Source organism: Athene cunicularia, assembly GCF_003259725.1.
Source record: "Athene cunicularia isolate RWA chromosome 1 unlocalized genomic scaffold, athCun1 chr1_part2, whole genome shotgun sequence".
Taxonomy (NCBI): domain Eukaryota; kingdom Metazoa; phylum Chordata; class Aves; order Strigiformes; family Strigidae; genus Athene; species Athene cunicularia.
In genome coordinates this window covers 18,245,186-18,266,525 of record NW_020799092.1, presented here as the reverse complement: position 1 = coordinate 18,266,525, position 21,340 = coordinate 18,245,186, and the positions used below count along the sequence as shown (strand labels likewise).

The 21,340-nt window shown below is 37.5% G+C and overlaps 1 protein-coding gene across 4 annotated transcripts in view; it reads right to left on the bottom strand.

Moving 5' to 3' along the window:
• Positions 1–4,782: 4,782 nt before the first annotated feature.
• MYBPC1 (myosin binding protein C, slow type) overlaps positions 4,783–21,340 on the bottom strand; it is a 77,185-nt gene continuing 60,627 nt past the window's right edge. For 3 of the 4 annotated variants that reach the window (XM_026868629.1, XM_026868630.1, XM_026868632.1), the window contains 10 exons: positions 20,756–20,923; positions 20,185–20,273; positions 18,668–18,863; positions 17,761–17,900; positions 16,452–16,611; positions 14,776–14,912; positions 13,708–13,894; positions 8,860–8,918; positions 7,373–7,412; positions 4,962–5,069 (listed from right to left, as the gene is read on the bottom strand). In XM_026868629.1, the coding sequence (XP_026724430.1) occupies positions 7,392–7,412; positions 8,860–8,918; positions 13,708–13,894; positions 14,776–14,912; positions 16,452–16,611; positions 17,761–17,900; positions 18,668–18,863; positions 20,185–20,273; positions 20,756–20,923 (1,157 nt within the window). In that variant the 3' untranslated portion in view covers positions 4,962–5,069; positions 7,373–7,391. Of the gene's footprint in view, positions 5,070–7,372; positions 7,413–8,859; positions 8,919–13,707; positions 13,895–14,775; positions 14,913–16,451; positions 16,612–17,760; positions 17,901–18,667; positions 18,864–20,184; positions 20,274–20,755; positions 20,924–21,340 lie in introns of all 4 variants that reach the window. The other variant, XM_026868631.1, reaches the window with a different exon arrangement.

The following is a 21,340-nucleotide window of genomic DNA, read 5'->3' as shown; positions in this document are numbered from 1 at the left end:
TTTTTTTTTTTTTTTTTGGCTAGAGCAAGGCATAAAGACAGGGCTTGGACAGCAGGACACCACAGCCATGTCTGCAGGGGGATAATCCCCGCTGCCCCCGGGGAGTGGTGGTCTTATGTTGTGGGGCACCTGGACACTGCGTTACACAGGACTTGCTTCACCGCCTTGACCCGCTTACAGAAGGCACTTCAAAACAAATACACCGTTTCAGAAATTGTAGCATCTCAGATTGTTTGAATTGGTCGTGTGGAGGACTTCAGATGTATCCCTGAATCTCTAGGAACATAAACGCTTTCTGAATGTGGCCAAGGAAAGGTGAGCACTGTGTAGCTGTATGAAAGATGCAGTAGAAAGTGTAAAATACAACCTCTAACATGTATTATACATCCAAATGACATCTTCTTAGAATCGAGTACCTTTGTTAAAGTTATTCCATTTTAAATCAGATGCTGCAGCTTTCTGGCCAGACACAAGAGTTTCCTGGACAGAGCTGTTTCCCGTTAGTCAAAGTGAGCTGATTCATTTTGCCTGATAAAGTCAATATGGTTCTGAGTAGGTTTCTCTACTGCAGGGGTCAGGAATGCTTGACATTTGCAAAAGAGTGGTTTCAAAATCCCTTGACGTGATATGTGCATCCCAAGTGCCATGTCGTTCATCAGCTGATTTCATTTACAGAATGCTAAATACAGTCTGATAAAGCAGTTGTGATTAGGAGCCAAAACAGAGAAGAGAGGAACTGCCAGCAAAAGAGCGGGTAATACATAATATAATAAAGAAAAATGTAATAACAGCCAACCAGGGAATGGCAAAAGGGAAACGTGACAGTTAGATTCACAACCAGCCAGATCCGCAGTCCACTGGAATCACCGGGAAAAAGTAAAACTGTTTCTTTTAAAACCCTGTGCATTATTGTGGTTGATTAACATAATGGTACTGGCATTAATGGAGAGATTGCCGAAGCTCTTTGTGATACCAAGAGGAAGAGAAGATAAACTAGGAAAAGAAGTGGAGGGAAAGTAAGTGGTGTAAAAAGAGAGCTGCATGAGTAGAGGAAGAAAGAAATCCCCTACTGAATTTATCACTGAGCTTGGGGAAGGGTTTGTTTTAATTTAAAAAGTATTCAGCAACAGAGCATAGAACAAGAGAACATGGAATATAAAGTCCAGTGTGTTTAGACTTCCAGCACTTCCTCAGTATTCAGGATACAGTTTTGCTTTCAAATGCTCGCTGCTTCAGCAAAGCAGCAGCTTTACTTGTCAGTCAGGAAAGCAGGCCATGAAAATCAAGTGACAGTAAGCACACTGTGCTTAAAATAGAATGCCTTTTGCTCCAGATGATCTCAATATGCAACAAAAGACATTTGTAAAGTAAGTCTCCCTCCACAATGTTCTGTAAAAGGTAGCAATATTGTACTCTTCCCCCTAGAAGGAAGTACAGGAAGCTTGAAACATATTTTTAATAAAAGGACTATTTTTTAAAATTTCTGACTCTCAATAAAGACCTCCTTAAAAACAGCATATCCCAATTTAAACATTCTTTGGAAGATTTGCATGTATTTTTTCTCCTTCCCTCTCTACATTTGTGAGATTATTTTCAGTGAGGGAAAAATGGACTGGTGCTAGCTATGATCTTTCAAGGCAAATAGGTAACTACAATGCCTTTATCAAGCTCCACATACAACAATTTGAGAATGGATCTGTGTTTATACAACAGTAACATTTATATGCCAGTGCCCTTCCATGGACAAGGAGAGCAAGCCAAGAGAAGACAAAATCTTTTTCTCTGGCTTCCTTAAAAATAAACCTCTTTTTCTAATTAACTTTGATTCTTCTTTCTCTGTGTGTCTATCTGTCTGTGTATCCATGTTTTGGTCTGCCTTCTTATTCCTTGACCTGTGTTAAGTGACACTGAACACCAAGGCAGAGCTTTCAGAAAAATTCCTGCCAGATATGTGGAAGTGTGCAAAAAAAGAAAAACCTTATTACAGGTGCTACTGAACTATAACCTCAGCACATACTTGTTGATAGAGAGTGTACATAGCAGATAACATGAATAATGCAACTAGGTGAGGTCTTAAAGTGGTTTCACATTATTATGAGACTTCAGGGAACACAACCATATGCCATAAAAGCACTACTAGTTTCACTTCTGGAGATTTGTGTTTTGCTGTTACTTTATCTCATATGACCAGGTTTTATTTGCTGTCCTCTGTTACTCCTAGGTCTCTTTCAGGTCCACTAATTTCCTGGAAATTCCATATGAGCTGACTTCGGAAAAATTTATTCTTGGGAGCATTGGGCCATATTTTCTACAGCACGATACTCTGCTGCTTCTACTCTCTAGGTTGTTTTGCCCATAGTTTTTGTTGTCTTTGGTACATCTTTATTCTCCCAAGCTGGTACTAACTGCAGATTTCATTAGTATTTTCTTAATGCTGTGGTTTTGGTCACTTTATTTCATCTATCAAACACCATCCCTGGAGAATCACATTAGGCAAATCATCATAAATCAAAACTTTATCTTTTGTTGTTCTCTATTTAAGGTGCTGCAGCCTGTTTTGGACCTACTAGAAATCCCTTTCCTATCCCACCCCATCCTATCATTCCTCTCAAAGTAATTTTCAATTAATTTTTAATCCAGAGGCTTGGCTGGTCAGCATAGTGAGTGAAAGTATGAATTTATAGCACATGCATGCCCACTCATCTCAATTCCACCCACACCCCAATACCCAGTACTTCCTATTGGCGTGACACAACTTGAGCCCGAGGGACAGACAGTGGCAAATGCTGGGCAATGCAACTGGGGAGGAATTAAGGGCATCTAAATGTAATGCTTACAGTTCACACAATGAAAAGTAGCTTAGTTCAGCTTGTCTTTTAACACTGCTGGCATCTGCTAGAAATTAGAGTCGCTAATTCCGTCAGCAGAGAGCCTACAGAAACTGAGATTTGTGCTGGCTGCCAGGTTATTATGTATGGTATATTAAGGCTGAGGAGGCAGGTAGATATATAAGCTTGAAGCTGTAAGCATCATTGCATATGAAGTGCAGATGTTTACACACATCCCTTTCGGTTTACTGAAAAACAGAAACTCACACTAACTGTAGCTTTTGGTGCTGACTATAATGTATCTCAACAGACTGGTAACATTTTTAATGAGGGCCATGTGCTTAAATGCTTAAACCTGCGTGGCAGATCAGTTCAAACGGACCCTTTGCCACTGCCTTCTGTGCTTCAAAACAGATGGAGTCCCGATTCAGTGGTGAGATACAGAATAAAGAGAAATTATTAATCCTTTATGAAATTTTCTTCTTAGTAGGTGTGTTGCTTTCTCTCATACATAGGTGTGAATGAATGTGTAGGAGATAACTGATTTTGGCAGGAGCAGGGTGAAATGCAGGTGGAGGCGTGTCCAGGATCACTGAATGGAGAATTGTTTCCTCGCACAGATGGCAGCCCAGAAGAAATCACAAAGAAAAGACAGAAAGAAGGAGGATTGCAAAGCAAGTAAGACTCACAGAACAAAGTGAGAAAATGCATTCAGAGATCCCCAAAGTGGTAATTCAACTGCAGAAACACCAGTTCAGCAGTGGCGGTTCATAGTAACACATTCTTTTATTATTGCATAATTACTGATTGCTGAATATCTGAAAATGCACTGATTTCAAATCACCATGTTGTGATGTACCACTGGTCTAAGTAGACCTTTATAAACCATAACTGGAGATCAGTCATTAGTCGGTAAACACATAACTGACTCTATCTATACAGCTAGAGTGAGAACAGGTAAATGAATGACAGGGCAATAGGGAATTGACAACCTGGCCAAATTGTGTGTGACCTAGTATCTCACATGCTTAAGAGTTTGCTAGTGACTTATAGGCAATCACCCCCACTCCTGAAATACTTGAAGATTAATGACGTTAGAGTCAGAAAAGTAATGTAGTCATTTCACCTTATCCAAGGCATTTTTGACTTTCACAGTAAACTCACTAGGGATATGGTCTGAGTCCCTTTTCTGCTATGATACCTACAAGAGCTCCATGAATTGCTGATCCAGAATGATGAAAGCTGTCATAGTTGGCATAATATTTTAAATATTGAATACATATGGATACAAAATTGCATGTATCTATAGCATTTATTTTCACTCACATTCTGTGTCATGTACCTTAAAGCGTAAGCCCTTGGGTTAGGTAACTGCTGATACTAGTTTCCCCTCAGTGTGGTGGGCTCAAGTTCCTGCTTTACAGTATATGGAAATTAAATGAGAAATGTGGTAAGATGAGACAGAAAAAAACTAAGAAGATAGTAAACAAGAACTTGATAGATCTTAAACACCTCATGTTTATTGTACATTAAATAAAACAATTTCAGTTCAGTTGAGAGACTGATGAATTTGACTTAGGAAATCAAAACTTCTAAAGGAAGATATGTTCAGCTTAAATGATCATTAAGTACATATGTATTCATTATGTTATAGTAAAACCATATTTGTTAAACAATTCTCAGGTGGATAAGATACTTTATCAGAGGTATGTATTCCAGGGGCCTTATTGCACAGCTACTGGCTGATACATGTACTTTCATCTGAGAAAGAATGCTTTGTACCACCGAGTACAAACTGACTGCCTCCTCATGTTTATTACATGGCTTCTCCTCTTTCCTCATTAAAAACCAGAACACAATATCAAACAGAAAATAAAGCTGAACATAACGAAACGTGTGTTGTCTTCAGTTCATTTAATTTTTCAACCCCAAAGCAATCCATGCGTATTCTTTCTTTTCAGTAAGAGCAGGTAGGGAAAACAAAACAACAAATAAGAAAAAAAAAATTAAAAAAAAAAAAAGAAAAGAAAAGAAAAGAAAATCCCCAATCACACGTTTCTTCTGTCATTGCAAGAACTAAAATGCTGTAATTCTGCTACCAACTTCGAGCGCAGTGGGAGGAAACACTGGGGACGGGCTCTCACTTCCGCTCAGTTTTGTCTGCCTGTACTTCACGCATATATGAATTAATGATATGCGGAGGCACTCCATCCATCAATAGTCTGAAGAGTGAAAGCCCACCTGCAAACAAGGAATAAGACAGTCTTCAGGTTGAAGGACCCTGGAGCAACAGCTTTGTACTTTATTTTCTGGTGTAAGCGACAAATATTTGGTCAGTCCCTATTGCATACTTCATTTTGAGATGTGTTATAAAATTCATCCCTGTTCAAAAGTGCAGCACAAGAATTAACAATTATTTAATGTCTGTATGATACAGAACTTTATTGACCTCTTGCACAGGGTGAATTTCATTTCTAGGATGCCATATATTCAGTCATTTATCTCAGCCCATGCAATAGTCTATGATAAGCTTCACCTCAAATAACCCTCCTGGATTTCCAGCAGGCTGGGTGGAGAATAGTCACAGATGGAATTCAGCCCAGAGGGAACAAGGTAGAAAACACCTGACTATGATGAGTTGTGGAAAACATGCAGAGACATTAAAATTATTCTAGTGTCGGGTCTTACAATGTTTTATAAGCATTTAGCAAGATATTTACCACATTGCTGGGAAATAACAGGTGGAATGACATATGTAAAAGAATCATATGAAAAAAAAGCCAGGATTTTAGATATATGTGCCTTTAGACTCCAGAGAGAGGTGATGAACGTCAAAGCTTTCATCTCCTGGGGAATTCTGAAGAATGATTTTGGATTCACTTTTGAATAAAAAATATACCACCTTGGATCCAGATGCTTACCCCCCCTGAAAGCTCTAGAGTTTTCCCAGGACTTGAAGCTATTGGTATGTGATCTCAAAGCTGCAGGAGATCCTGCACCAATCCATAGGGCAAATTTACTCCACACTTGTGGCCAGCATCTTCCTGAGCTGCATCAGGGAGCGTCCATCCTCACAGCCCCGCTGACAAATAGGGACCTTTTCTATTTAGCATTTCCTCCAGCCCCACCAAAACTTTGTTTCCTGTCTCCGTGAAAGTAAACTTTTTTTTTTTTTTTTTTAATTTCTTTTCCCCCCTCCTCACGTTCCAGTTTTATGATGGTTGGAGTCTGTATTCACTGAACAGGTATCAGAAGTACCATTCGCAGCCTTTTAGGCCTATGTGCTTTATGAATGTGGCTTAGCCACTGTGAGTAAAAAACTGAACCAAAGCTATTCTAAATTACTGATATATTAGAAACCTCGACGTATAAGAAAGCCATTGTAAGTAATATTTTCTTTGGCATTCTGGAAAAAAAGGGACAGGCAAAAGATTTTTGAGGTACATTTAATAATTTTAGCAATCCAATACAAAATACTTATTTCAGTGCTCAGAAGAACATGTATGTAGTGTCACACCAGCCAGGGCACCCCAGATCCCACTGATGTAGAAGCAGTTATTTAATACAAATAATCTAAATTAGGAGTGAAATTTCATGCCATTGAAAAAAATGTCATGGAAACTAAACATATGGATATTTCTGTTAAATTTCATTGAAATCAAATGGCATTTGGAAGGAATAGTGGGAAAAAGATAAATATTTTGCTAAAAGCATTAGTCTGCCCTTTCTCAAGGTAAAGGGTGGCATTTGTTGTAAGAAAGCTACATATCATTACTATTCCTCTTACAAATCTGTATGAGTATTCTGTTCTGCAAGTTGCAAAACCACGCACTAATAACTGCACTTACCTTCTGAGCCTTTTCTGGAACACACCAAAAGCTTTAAAGCAAAAGTACATTCCATCACTGTCCCTGAATGCTTCAGCTAAATGCAACTGAGCTGATACTTACAGATTTGTCCTGAGTACAGATTTTAGGAATTGATAACCTTTATTAACACAAGGATTATCCAGTTAAAGTGCTATTAGTTACTAGTGATTATGAGACTGGACGATCTCATTTAACACTGTCATTGTTGCAGAACTGTTCACTCCTGACCTTAGGTAGATGCACAATACAGACAAAAAAAAAAAAAAAAAAAAAAAACAACTTATGTAGTGCAAGTTGTGATACGAATCATTCTTTTTAAAATGAAATTGTGGAATAAATATTTCATTTATGTAGAGAAATATTCCTGACTGCAATGCAAAATGCTCTTCTATTACTTGCTTTTTATTCATGCTAATTAATCATGCTAACTCATGCACTGTTAAACTCCGTTGAAATGTGTGTGAAAGGTAGTGTGATGTACCACTAAGAGGAATTACCATAACAAGCAATTATTATAAGAATCTGGATTTATATGCATTAATACTATCATGCTACTAATTTAAAAAGAAACATTTTCATTAAGTGAAATAATGAAAATCATGCCATACTAGGCAGACATTGTATGACGTGTAACCAGACATAAGCTTCATATGCAAGAACCATATGAAAGCTTACCTTAGATGACAATATACATTCAAAAATCCTTACTGTGTAACTAAGGGAGAGAGAGAAAGAGAAGTAACAATTTAATCACAAACACAAAAGTAGAAAGAAAATGTTGAGTGAAATTACGATTACAATTATGTCAAGATGATGTTTTAATCCTTAGTCATGTAAAATATGTAGGAATAGAAGCACATGAAGAGTAAAAGGTAGGGATCCAGTTCCACTTCAAAATTATCATTAATATGTAAAAGCTATATTAATATGTACAAGTAACTATAAATCCTGTAATTAGTCTAAAGTATAGATTGGAACCAAATTATGCAACTGACATTTATGATAAATGTTTCCAAACTTAGCTTCAAAGAAGCTGAAACATATATATATATATATATAGTTTTCCACCAGGGAAAAAAAGCACACACATAACACTGAAGCATATATATATATATGTATGTATGTTGAAATGCTATAAGGCAAAATAATCAAGTACAGTCTAATTACATACCTGTGCACTAAAGTATGTACTTTGTCACATAACCACATTTACATTACTTAAACATGATATTTACTCTATAGGAGCCCTTACCTTTAATTAAACATTTTGACTCTATAAAACACCCATGTATATACACTTTATATATGTGTATGTATATAAAAGCACTCAACTTTGTACCTATTGTAGCCTTTTAATTAAAATATCTTAATACTTAAACTACAGGAATATTATCTAGCCTGGTTTCTTAACATGTTTTAGGTTTGAAATAGAAAATTTTGATGCATAATATACTACAGACTCATTTCTGGGCATCTCTGTCATTTTAAAACTGCATTGTCAATATTCTGGATTTGGCCAAGGTTACAAGCAAACACATTTCTATAGAAAAAGCCAAATTCTCTGAATCCCACTGAACTTGAATTTAAAATAAGTTCTAGAGAATATGAAGTAAAATTATAGGCTTGTAAGCAAAAATTTTTCAGTTGGATCAAGATTTCATCCTTAGATTCTGTAGGTTAAGCTCAGGCATGGATTAACATTCTGAGCACTAATTTATAACTAAAGTCTAATCTACAAAGAAGAATTACTTTTAAGCACAGCAAATGACTTCATGATACTTCTATTCTTTCAGTAGTTCTACAAACTGAGAGCTGTTTTTTTGAGATCCAAATTTCTATCTCATGGAAAGGTCTAAGTGTTCTGGTTAAAGGTAGTCACAGTCATTAAATAAATTCTTTATAGGTACAGCTAGTTCTATGCCCAGTGGCATAGCAGAAATATGTCTAAAACCTTTGCAACTCTGATGCTAAATACCCATATTCTTGATTAGTTTGGCCTTCTTTGCTCATGTGACATAGACATTGTATGCCATGAGACACCAGGTAGTTTAATCTGAAAAAGCAAATAAATACACACTTGGCATGCAAGAAAATGCGTTTGCATGTGGAAAGAGAGGAAGGGAATGAAATGGAATGTCCAGAGGAGTATGCTTATTATAAACCTGATTATTCCCCGCCAAGAAGATTGGTTCTCCTGGGTTAATTACTCCATGATATATCACTGCAGAATTAGAATATTTATAGTGGTATTTATTCGCATTTGAAATTCTTCCCAAATATTTCTCATACAGCATCTTTGCTATCATCAACCTAATGGGGTGATCACCAACCTTGATTTCGGTCTTAAGACAAACATTCTGGAAAAATACTTGTTTCGTGATAAAAGAAGCATGGCATTTTATCTGAATCTTTTCACTGACCTCAGTGAAGCTGATAAGGAATCATTACTTCTTGTTATGGGAGATTTACAGCCAGATTTTGGGATCTACCTCAACAAACTTAGAAGATATATAAATTATTTTTTGTAGTGAGATGAATATCAAACATGTATCATGAGATTCTGTGTATCATCTTTCAAGATACATAAGTAGAGTTATTCTTTTCTCGAAGATCTATTATGTGACTTTTTACTGCATGCTTATATTTACCAAAAAAAGCCATTGTACATGCAGTTGTAATGAGCAGCTAATATAACTCCCATCTTTAGGTTCACTTAGCAAAACTTAAAACAGAATAATGAAGTACTGTCTATCTGAAATAACATCAGTACATGAAAAACTTTTCTTGAGGACAGAATAAGTTTATTGGTTTTATTATTGTGTTTTTCAGGAAACGAGCATTAAATTTACTAACAACTAAATTTTAATTTTACACCTAAAATAATGTAAGAAAATGGCTAAAAAAGTAGAAAACTGTAGCATACTGATAGTATTCATAGCCAGACTATTCATAGCTACTCAGTTGTTTAAATACTGTGCAAAATCAGAAAACCTAAACTCTTCCGTGAGTCATTCTATGACATTCCTAGGACTGAGCATATATATATATGTATGCATGATAAATTTGAGATCTCCAATACCACATAAACAGATGTATAAAAGAAATTTTAGCCAACATAAAGAAAATTCACTTACTACAATATATACTGTTGCATGGCATAGAGCTCCTTAGCATGACTTACTATCCACAGATCTGTAATAACAGCACTGTCGCTAGGACATTCACCAGATGGGTAGCATAGCATTGAGTCTGTTGATCTTGTTCAGGCAACATTCAAACATTCAACTGTATCTCACCAAATACACAAACACACACACACACACACACACACACACACACACTACAATCCATTTCCAATAAGTCAGAAATCTGTAAGTCTTTGCTCTGCATCAGTGTGATGAGCAGTCATCTGAAGAGCCCTCCTAAATTAACAAACAGGCTGGGAAATTTAGGAGAATGATAATTCAACGTATAAATCAATAGAAGACAGAATTAAGATATAATTACATTTTTATGGTCTGGGTGTTTGATACTAATTTGCATTTGTCTGTATTATATAGCAAACCCTGAGCCTGCCTGGGTTTGCCAAGCTACAGCTGCTGTATTCACTTAATCCTATTCCCTTTGAAATCATCAGTTGAGCTGCCAGTCATGTTAAGAGTGTCAGGACTGAACCCTTACAACAGCTGTCCTCTGCCTAAGCCCTACAAGTTGCTAGTCTAAGCAGTCTTCAAAAAAGGAGTCTAAAGTAATGGCTAAACCTGCCAGGTTGGAGAGAGGAATCTCAGCAAGGGTGACCGCTCAACAGCCCAAACTGTTGGGAACCACAATACCAGGCTTGGTGGGAGGAAGTGGTACTGCACCAGCTGATGGTGGATATGAAATTGGGTTCAGAAACCAACCACTAACTAGGGGAGGTGGGATTTAGATTAATGAAGCAGCCCATCACATAGCTAAGAAGAGAGAAACAACAAACAGCCTAGGTGGGATCCTAACAGCCTGCATTGTTCAGGACTTCTTCCAGGGGTGATGCAAAACTGAAGTACTGCTCTGAGCAAGATGTCTGTGGCATAGTGTTCTGTTTCTTCAGTTGATTTTTTAAAGTAAATATTACTTCCTTTGAGAAGAAAGAAGGCTTTTTGAGTCTAGAAATGTCTACGCTACAAGCCTTTTGCAGTCAATAGTTGTGAGAGCTTTTGTTTAAAAGTGGAGAAGGATGAACTAAGTCTTGTCTAAAGGAAGGAATTCTTACAGGCTCATTCTCACTGTAGCAAAGGTATGTTCAACTGCAACCCCAAGATAAGGTGCCAGAGGAACTGAGACTGTAGGAAGTGCTGCAACCAGCTGATAGGATGATTAGTACAATCCTCAGGACATGATGCAAAGCCCATGCATTTGTCCAAGGTTTCCTGTGGGATGAATGATTGGGGGATACTTGATCTGACTGAGGTGCTAGGGTATGTCAGCAATGTTAAAAACTGAGTCAAAATCTCAGGCTCATAGAACTAGAAGCAATCTTGAGATGTCACTTGGTGCATATCATAATCCTAACAAGTTGTGCTGCAGTCATGCGTCTAAGCTGCTCTTAAAGTCTCTTGGTATCAACGGCTCTATGACCTCTGCAGGAAATCTGCTCAGTGCTTCACTGCTCTGACTGTTGTCTACCCTAAATGTTTGCTGCCATGTTGCCAGACACAATTTTTTTTTGTTTCAATCTTTAAAGACAGCCATTATGGAAAGAATCAGGTGTGGATGGGACAGGTCTGGCAGCCTGTGAACACAGTGTATTATGTGCTCTCTATTTCAGAACACTACTCAGAAAGCTGGACCTATAAAAGTTAAATAAACATTTGTCATCAGAAATCATCAGGGACATCATCTCAGCTGTACCTAGTGACCACTTTAATGAACAGAACTGTAGTTTTTTTCCTAGATGATTTTTTTTTTTTTTTTTCTAATTGACTGGAGAAGAACCTAAGCATTCCCAGCCTATTTCAGGTATCAGTCCATAATGTCCATAAATGCATGAAATTGAATTCACCAACAATATTGATCAAAGGCAAAAAACTCTCCACATTTCTCTCTTAAAAACTCTACCATAAAGCAGCTTCCACTGATGGTGAACAATTTCTTGATATGCAACAACTGTTGCATATTAAAAGAAAGCCTGGATGATGAAGTGTTTGTATTATGTTTCAAAACCAACAAACTAATTCATCCTGATATTCAGTGAAAAAAAGTTCCAAGATCAACAGAAGCATCTATATTTCACAACAGCTGGCAAGGGAATTATTGAAGAATAATGTGTAACCCATGGCAATGTTTGGATTTTGGACTTCCTAAAATGCAGAGATATTAGTTAAATTATTTCTTATCTTAAAAATGTTTCACAGTATTCTGCTCATTATATTTAAAAAATTCTTTGTAAAACAAAGGACAAAAATAAACAGCTTCTTGTATTTAAAATATGGTATTTGGTTGTACTATGAGCAAAGCACTGAGAACAAAAAAGTTACAACTGAAAGTAAATATGCATAAAAACTTAGGGCTCGGTGACTTTGGGAGTTTAATGAAATAGGAAACTAGCTTGGCATTTCAGTATAAAAACTAGATGAAGCAACCTTCTCAGACAGTGAAGACTTCTGTTGTGCTGTTAAATAAAATTTGCTTGTGATTAAGGAAAACAATCATACTTCGAGGATGAGGACATCGCCTTTTAAACACAATATCTTACAAATAAAAAACGAATACTTTCATTACATTATAATATGCATAAAATAATATAATATAATATGCATAAAATATGCATATTTTCATTATATTAGTTAGATGTTCAACTTCACAGACCAAACATTTATTGCAATGGCTTCTTGCTAGCAGATTTGAGCTGTGGGAGAAGATACATCAGAAAATACAGAAAACAGAAATTGAAATCCAAACTAAACACAATACAATCCTTAAGGATATTAACTTATGGTTTTCATTATAGACTACCATGATGGAAATAACATAATTAAGGCCATATTCAGCTATCCTAAATTCCCTCTAAATACCTGAGTTAGACACTTCCTAACAGATGGCTTTAGGCAGCTTTCCTTCCTTATAATCTCAGATTATTTTTTTCAGAAATAATGAGTTTATTCCACAATTGAAGCAAAAAGTCTTTGGTGGGAGTTAGTCCAGCTAAATATGACCCCATCTTTTCCTAGGAAGTAATTTTCTGAAAAATATGGTCCTGTGGTTATTCATTAGTAGCCCAATCCAAATTCTATTGCCATTCAGGATATACCAGCCAGTGCTAAACTACCTGGAATTCATAAAATTTATCTATTAATGAAACTGAAGATATGTCTTCAATTATAGAAGGCTACCCTACTTTGTCTTTTTTCCCTATATTTGCAAAACCCATAGTTTTGAATACTTTGTTCTTAAAGCAAATACAGCAATTTATGTTTCAACTAGATTGTGTCTTTGGGCACAATACTGCTTTTTGCTATATGATTTTGCTAACAAACCTCCTTGGAAGCAAAAGTTTGGTGTGTTTAATAAATAATTTTAAAGCAGAGAAAGTGTGCCCTGGACTAATCTTTCTTCCTTCTATCTTTTTCACCTTGCCATTTTCTTCAGAGATCTGTCTCATTCACGATGATTTTCTTAATGCTTTCCCAAATAGCTCTATGGCTGAGTTTTACTGGAGTTTCTCAGGTAAGTGGCATAGCCCCAAGAATTACAGTCTACCATTTGGTCACTTGTGGAAAAGTTCTTGCAATCACTGAAGAATCAGCATGGGGGTAAAAAAGATAATGTAACATAAGCACAGCATATTGGTCCTTGAAAAGAAAACAAAGCAACCAATATAGTTTATTTTGTCCTAAGCAAGTTATCATTTTCATCCGGGAAAGTTAAAAAACTTGTTTGAACTCCCTTTTGCATTTGCCTTGCATACTTTTGACTCCTATGTGGATGGTGTTCAGACAAACAGGGCATTTGTAATGTTTTAAAAGCCTTACCTTTTACTTCCAGTTTGCAATCAACTTCTGCCTCTCCAAGCTGATTGACTGCTTGGCAGGTGTAAGTACCGCCATCATAGGGGCTGGGTTTGCGGATCTCCAAGGTACAGACCCCTTGATTGCTGAACATTCGGTACTTTGGGTCATTCATTATGACGACTTTGTTTTTCAGCCAGGTTATTTTGGGCTGTGGTAAAAACAAAAGAAAGCCCACATGTACAAACCTATGAACTTAACTGTTTTATCACTTTCTGTGATGTTCAGTTAATCTGAGTAATCCAGAAATTATACAAAATAAAGTAGTGATAGAAACTGTAATTCTGAACTCAAACATAAATAAAATCTGCATCATGCATCTGTTTTTAAGCATGATATTTCAGTGTGGCCCCTATCACATAATTAAAGTCATAAATAGAAGCCTGTTATCAATATAAGACATGCTGTGTAATGACAGCAAACATCTGAGCAATAGCTTTTGACATCCGATTAAGTCAATAAGAAAAGCATGTTTTTTCACTGTTATTTGCACAGTCAGAAACTGTGAAGATGAAGAGTGAACAGCAAACGTGTTCTTAAACATTTTTGAGTTCTCTTTTTCCTTGGTCAGTTCAGTTTCTCACAAGAGAAAATAAATCACAAAAAGACTCAAAAGAAACTGGAAGATGCATTGCACAGCAGGTCTGAGGACCGGTGTGATCCCCAGAATATTCCTACAATGTGCTTACTTAAAGCATAATTAACATTTTACAGAATAATTATGGCTTTAGTTTAGTAACAACCTTACTGACACATTAACTCTACAGCTGTTGTCAGTGCCAGTCCCAGTATAGCCCAGCCTTTTCCTGAGGTTCTGCTCTTTCATTGAGTTATTTGTGGATTTAGTAACTATCATAATGCCTACAACACAGGTAAGTAGGTCCTTTTTTGTATTCTTCAGAGCCCACACCACTCCTTTTGCCTTCAGCCTGGCTTGTGAATGAGACAAATAGTAAAAAAGTGATTACAGTTTTTATTGCCAGGTTAAACTTTCTTGTGTTTTAAGGGATGCTGTTATGAGCTATGCTGTACCTTGGGGTTGCCCCGAACACTGCAATTCAAAGTAGCGTTGTAACCAGCTACAGCAAACGTGTTGACTAGAGGCTGAGTAAACAATGGCCGTTCACTGAAGTCAAAATCTTCGTAAACTGGGTATTTGTAGACTTTACCTATGAAATGAAAATAAAACATTTATAAAAAGAGTGTTGGTGTGTAGTGAAATACCCAAGCATCTTAAACAGCTACAGAGGGTCCGTTCTAACCTGTACTGATTTAAGTACCAATGTGATTCTAGTAATTGCACTTGTATGGGAGGCTGGAAGTGAGCCTGCAAAGTGACCAGAGGCCTTGGTCATGCTATAGTGTAGATATCTGAGAGCTTCTCTTTGATTCCCGAGTAGATGGTATACAAAATAATACATATTTATTCTGTGTCTTTGCATGCATGCCCTGAATGTTACAGTTCCTGGCTGACATACTGTGGGATGCCTGGCTTGACAAGACTTGTTCACTCTGTTGCCAATTAATTTTCACAGTTTGTTCTGATTAAAAACTGGCTCTGTATCTGAAAATCCATTTTTCTTTCTGCCTCATACAGTGCACTAACCATACAGATACGCGAATGGATGTAGTTTCTGTACAAGAAAAAAATGGTAGTGAAATCTAGTTTCTCACTTCCACTTTATCTCTGCTCTGCACTGGAGATTACCATCAATAAATGATCTTTACCCACAAACTCAGCTGGCATTTAGAACAGTTGGACAGACTGACATCTATTCCTGTGCACGTTTACACCTTTGCTTCACTGAAACCTGATCGAAGCTCTCATACTGACTTCAGGGCAGTTTTGGCCTGATACTTGCTGTCATGGCAAGGGCAAGTAAGCAGTGATGAAAAGTAATTCCTATAGCCATTCTTTTGTTCATGGCCCCATTTCTAAAAGAGAGGTAGTTTTCTTTTTAATAATGGAAGTGGGGTCCAGTAACCTGGACCTTCAGTCCTTAGGCCTGGCTGTCTGGGTCTATCTGTCCTCTGCATGATGGCAGTCATGTATTCCTCCTTTCAGACAAACTGAGGTGATCTGGTTTGATTTTCTTCCTTTACACCACCGTTTGTAGAATTTTGTTGGGATTCTAGAGGGCTTTCTGCGAGAGAATGGCCATGTGAGCAATCCTGCGTGAGAACAAGACTGAGAAGAGCCTCAGCCGAGCAAGAATGTGATAAGGATGTGACCCTGACTGAGGGGGGAGAAACTCGACGAGACAAACAACCCCCAGAAGGGGTTGGGACGGAAGAGGAAGTTCCACAAGGTAGGTGCCTGGCAAGGCTGATGTGGCACTTTTATCCAATCATAAGAAGGTTTAAATTGCGGGCTAAATTGACTGTCCATTCTTGAGGACTTGTACTGCGGGTTACTCACGTGTGCGGGAGAACGTTATAAAAGGGCTGAATTAGTTGTAATAAACAGGCATTGCTTGATCACGTTGGTCGTGTGCGTGCTCAGCTCTCCTGCAGAATTTCCCTTCCATAAAGGGGTAATTTCTAAAAAAAATTTTAAACTGACAGTTTCTGAAATGTCAGGATTTCTGACGGCAAGAATCAGAATTTGTCCAGCTCCACCTGTAGAGATATGGCCTTTACCTCTAATCACCTTCCAACCTCTTGAACACACCCCTTCCCTTTTGACAAGGAATGGAGAATTAGCTAACCATCCTTTGCAATCAAAGCGCTCTCTTTGGTCATTGTAGCATCCTCACTGAGGCCGCAAATGTTTTCAGCGAAGATCCGGAAGTAGTACTCGTTGCCTATGACGAGCTCGTTGATGGTGGCACTGGTGCGGTGGTAGTGCTCCATTACTGTGAACCATTCCTGAAAGGTGCAAACACAGAGAATAAGCTGCCCTGCAACACCCTGCACCTTTCACCCAGTAAAAGCCTGAAAGAGTCATCAAGCTTGTGGGAGCAAGATTTTTCTTCTAAGGGAAAGTTTATGAATTAAAAACTTGTGATGCTAACAATAATTAATGACATGAGAATACTACAGAGCTCACTGCTGAGCAGTGAAGGCTGAATGGAAAGTGAACCCTGCTGAATTGTTAGGTGCTGTTAGCTGGGAGGGTTTGTTTTAGGAAATATTACAAAAGTTGTATTGTGCAAGGCAAGGCAGGCTCCTTCATTCCTAGTCCACACTGCTGACAGAGGAGGTACTGCTGCAGATAAGAAAAGTAGTACGTAAGGGGAAAGTAGTAGCATATACTAGCCTGCAGTAATGTACTCACAAGAGACCAGTGCTCTGATCTACCCCCTGTTCCACAGGTTGAGTGTTCATAAGAAATGTAATTTTATACTGGTGGTCCTCTGATATCTAAAGGCTCAGGTGGGTTTTAATGCTTTAGTCTTGCAGCAGTAACAGGACATGTGAATTCTATCCTAGTACACACCACCTAAATAACAAACTGAGATGAAAGAGGTTAATGCTAAAAGTGCAATATAAAGTGCAATGTGGCCGCAGCAATGTGTTTGCTTTTCTTTGCTCTGCCCTACACAGTTCTCTTGCTTTTCTAAAGATGAACTTGTGCAGAGTTCCCTGTGCCATAGTTTGTGCTGGTATTTGGGCATCTTTAAAGCCAAAGCGCCTTTTGAGAAAACAGTTCTCTGTAGAAGGCCAGCTGTGCCAGAATTGCAAAATTTACCACCACAGAGAATGTGGGGAAACTATGACTTATATCATCCATGACACACTTGACCCTACAAACTGCTGTTGTTGCTTTCTCTTTAGCACAGTAATTTAGAGACAGGGGACCTGTCCTTTCCTTTTCAGTCCTCATCTTTTCCATATATTGGCTTTAGATACAGTGAACTGGAAACATTTAGAATTTTTAGAGATGCCTTGCAGATTTTCTGAACGCTGACTAATCAGTTCTTTGTCCACCTACATCAATTTAAGCATGTAAGACTTTTTATTTTTAAAAGGGAGAATTCATGAGTATATCAGTCTTTTAAACTCCCTATTACTTACCATACTCTTCTTATCTGCTTTTTGAATAGTGTACCCAGTAATGGCAGCATTGCCATCATCTTTAGGTGGCTTCCATGATAAATTTACATTCTCTCCCCAGACGTCCTCAATAGTTACAACCTCTGGTGGGCCTGGGCGATCTGTAATGAAAATATGGCAGCTGACATTTTCCACTGTTTGCTTTCTCTATCTCTCTCTTTCCTACACACATCTTCCACTTTAATTTCTCTCTCTCTTTTTTACAATATGCACTTGCCAAAACCAATGTCAAAGAAAGCTGAGGTTGCAAAATAAAACTTTCCAAAGTTAAGACGTGTTAGAATTATGAAAAACTTGACCACGTTGTGAGTATGGTTTCTAATATGCATATGCTCTTTGATTGTATAAGGACATGATATTTTGGGAAAGTTAAAACCATTTGAAGATGTGTTCCTTAAAGACAGAACTGGACAATCATTATAAAGGCTATGCTACCAGTTTTGTCTATTATGTAAAGAAATAGATTGGTAAAAATGAAAAGTAAATGCGTTTTCTGGTCTGTCTTTCCCACTTTCATTTACTTTCAAGATTTAGGATTTCTTCCACAATATACTTGCGAGAAAGTTACTATGAATTTCTACCATTTCTGGCTATGGATACCACTCAACGGGAAAAAGCTTGCATCCTAGATAGACAAGAACATGAAAAGCATAACAGTGAAGAAAAGTGACTGACGTGACCCAGCAAGCACCTGCCTTTGTGTAGGGAGGTTTGCTTAGAGACACAAATCTATAGGCAAGTAATTGGACATGGAGAGCTATCACTGTTGAGAAAGATGCTCTTTGGGATTCCTCTGCTTTCCTATAGCCTTAGAATGCCCGGAGTCTGCTTCTCTGGCATGCATTTATTTTTGTTTCTCAAAACATACCAACAATCTGAATATCTATTGTAGCTTTGTCCTCCAAGTTCTCTACTTCCACTTTCATGTTATATTCTCCAGAGTGGTTCCTCTCTGCCTTTCGGATGAAGATGATAGTGTCATTATCGGTGTTGCGGATGTTGATTTGGTTCTTGTCTATTGGAGAACCATTTTTCTGCCATGATACTTTTGCCCTTGGTTTTCCCTGTAAGAAGCCAGGAAATAATTTGTATATAATTTTGGGAGAGAAAAGGGAGGGAGAGAAAATGGGTTTATTTCTCATTTTTCCAAAAGGAAATAAAAACTGTCCTGAATGAGCTGTGAATTCTTTTTAAAATCATACAGCATTTGAGATGCAATCATATTAATTCACCTAAAATGCATCCCTTTTTTTTTTTACCTTCTTATTCCCCCCCCCAGGAGACTGAAAATATTTGCAAATTCTGGCTAAATTTGACAATTTCCAGTTTTCTTTAAAAAAAAAAGAAGCAAACAGAAAATGCAGAGCAAAATATTTCACCCTCTGTAAGTGCCTACATTCTCTACACTGCCAGTGAAAGAGTAAAGTAGTAGATTAAACCTCCAGGGACACCAAACTCTCTTTCACTGCAGAAGCAGTTGGAATAGTGTTAGGCAGGCTGGGGTGACATCTTTTGTGTGCCATTTTTGTGAGCCTAGTAGTGCCCTATTTAGGTACTTAAATCAGAGTGAATTCCACCTGCTTTACCAGGGGATTTGCCTTCCAGAGGCAAACAATTTGCAAATACTGTCTGAAAAGGGTAATCTCACACTTTTTAAAATGCCTGATTTTAGAGAATACCCGTACAATATTCCTTTAATTTCTTAAGAGCAGTGTCTCTTGCAGTGTATTGCTGATAAAGCTTTTATAAGGCTTTTAACAGCCTTGTAGAAGCCAGATTATGCTTACCCAATACAGACATTAAATATAAATTAATTCTGCTGTAATTCTTGTATTCAGAAGAATAAGGACCCTGCAGATAGAGAAACAGTCACTTTGTAAAAGGTATGGGAATGAAGGTTAACACAACGCTGTGGGAAAACATGCTATAAAACAGTTGTATTATAGCTGCGATTGCAAGGTTTTAAAAGTTGCAGTTTCTACAGGAGAGAGTGAAACTCTGCCCACTCTTCCTCTCCCTTTTCCTCTCACAAAAAGGAAATGATTAAGTGCTACAGTCTCACTTTGATACCATATATACCTACTGCCAGTGTCACCATTTTGCATTGGGCTAGCTATTATCTCACATGTAATGTCTACTGTGAAGATTTGTAAGTGTCCTTTGGATGACAGATGACAAATGAGTCTAAATTAGTTACCCGATTCATTAATTGGCTTAACTAATTTCTTTGAGACATCAAAACAAAAGCTTTCAGGTATCTATGTACTTCAGTGTGCTTCCACATCTGCTGAAGTTAATTCACTGGCCTACCAAAGTCACACAGAAATAAGTTAAAAAGCAGAAGCATAAGAAAAATATTTTTCTGTAAGTGCTTTTAGTTCTTACCTGGAAAGGAATAACGAGATTCACAGTTTCTCCAACTCTTCGAGTATAAGTTTGTTTTAAGTGTCTTGGTAGACGAATCTTTGGAGGTTCTGAAAAAAGTCAGAAACTCCTGTTTGACATTTATCTTCTCTTCTAACTGAGGCAGCACTGGTGGGCCTCAATATAAATAGGAGACTGTGTGGTCTACAATTCCCAAAAGCGACTAATGACCAAGGTATCTTAAATTTCTCGGTCCCACAATGTTACATTCAACACACCATTGGTTTTTGTAACACCAAATACTATGGTGGTAGGAATAGGAAAGAAACTCAGCTCAACTTAAAAAAAGCAACATCAAGCTCAACTTCTGCAGAAAAATAAAGCCTTGAAAGCCTGAGCAATAAAGGCTCAGAATTGAAACAAATAAAAAGAATTATTATTATTTTGAAGACATTTCATGCTTTCTATCCACTGCACAATGGCTTTCTAATGCTGTATCATCAGTTTCCAACAACAAATTAGCCTTCAAAAGCCAGAACTAAGTATGGAAGCAGAGTGTATTTGTAGGTGAGCGTAGGCAGGAGAATCTTACCTATCACTTCCTTGACTAAAATAGGCCCTGGGTGGTACCTGGGCTCACTTTCACCAGCAGCATTCACAGCTTTTACTCTCACAAGGATTTTTGAGCCAGTCGGCAGGCCACTGATAGTAAACTTCGTTTTGTCTGTCAGCTCCGGGTTAGCCACGATCCATTCATCAGCTGGTTTAGGGAAATGAGGAGGGGAGGACGAATCAAAAGAATAAGGAATTATAAATACATTCACTGCACGGATGAGGAAAATTAATGAAGAGTAATAGATTCATTATATTCTAATTAATACCTCTATCTTGTTTTTCTAATTATGCTATAACATACTGATTCACTTTCATACATAGGAAGAATGTTTCGAACCTTAAAGGCTTCCTGCTGATTATATATTTATATTAGAAAAATAGATGGTTTTTATAATGTGTCTATCATTTAATTGTACCAGAGAGAAAGCTGATTAACTTTTAAATTCAGCTGACTGAAAACAAGGGGGACATAGAGTATATTTCCAAAAGAACTCATCATTGCTTTAACAGCTTTCTTGGAGAGAAGTGGGGTTTACAATTACTTTCAGCGAGTACTGAGTAT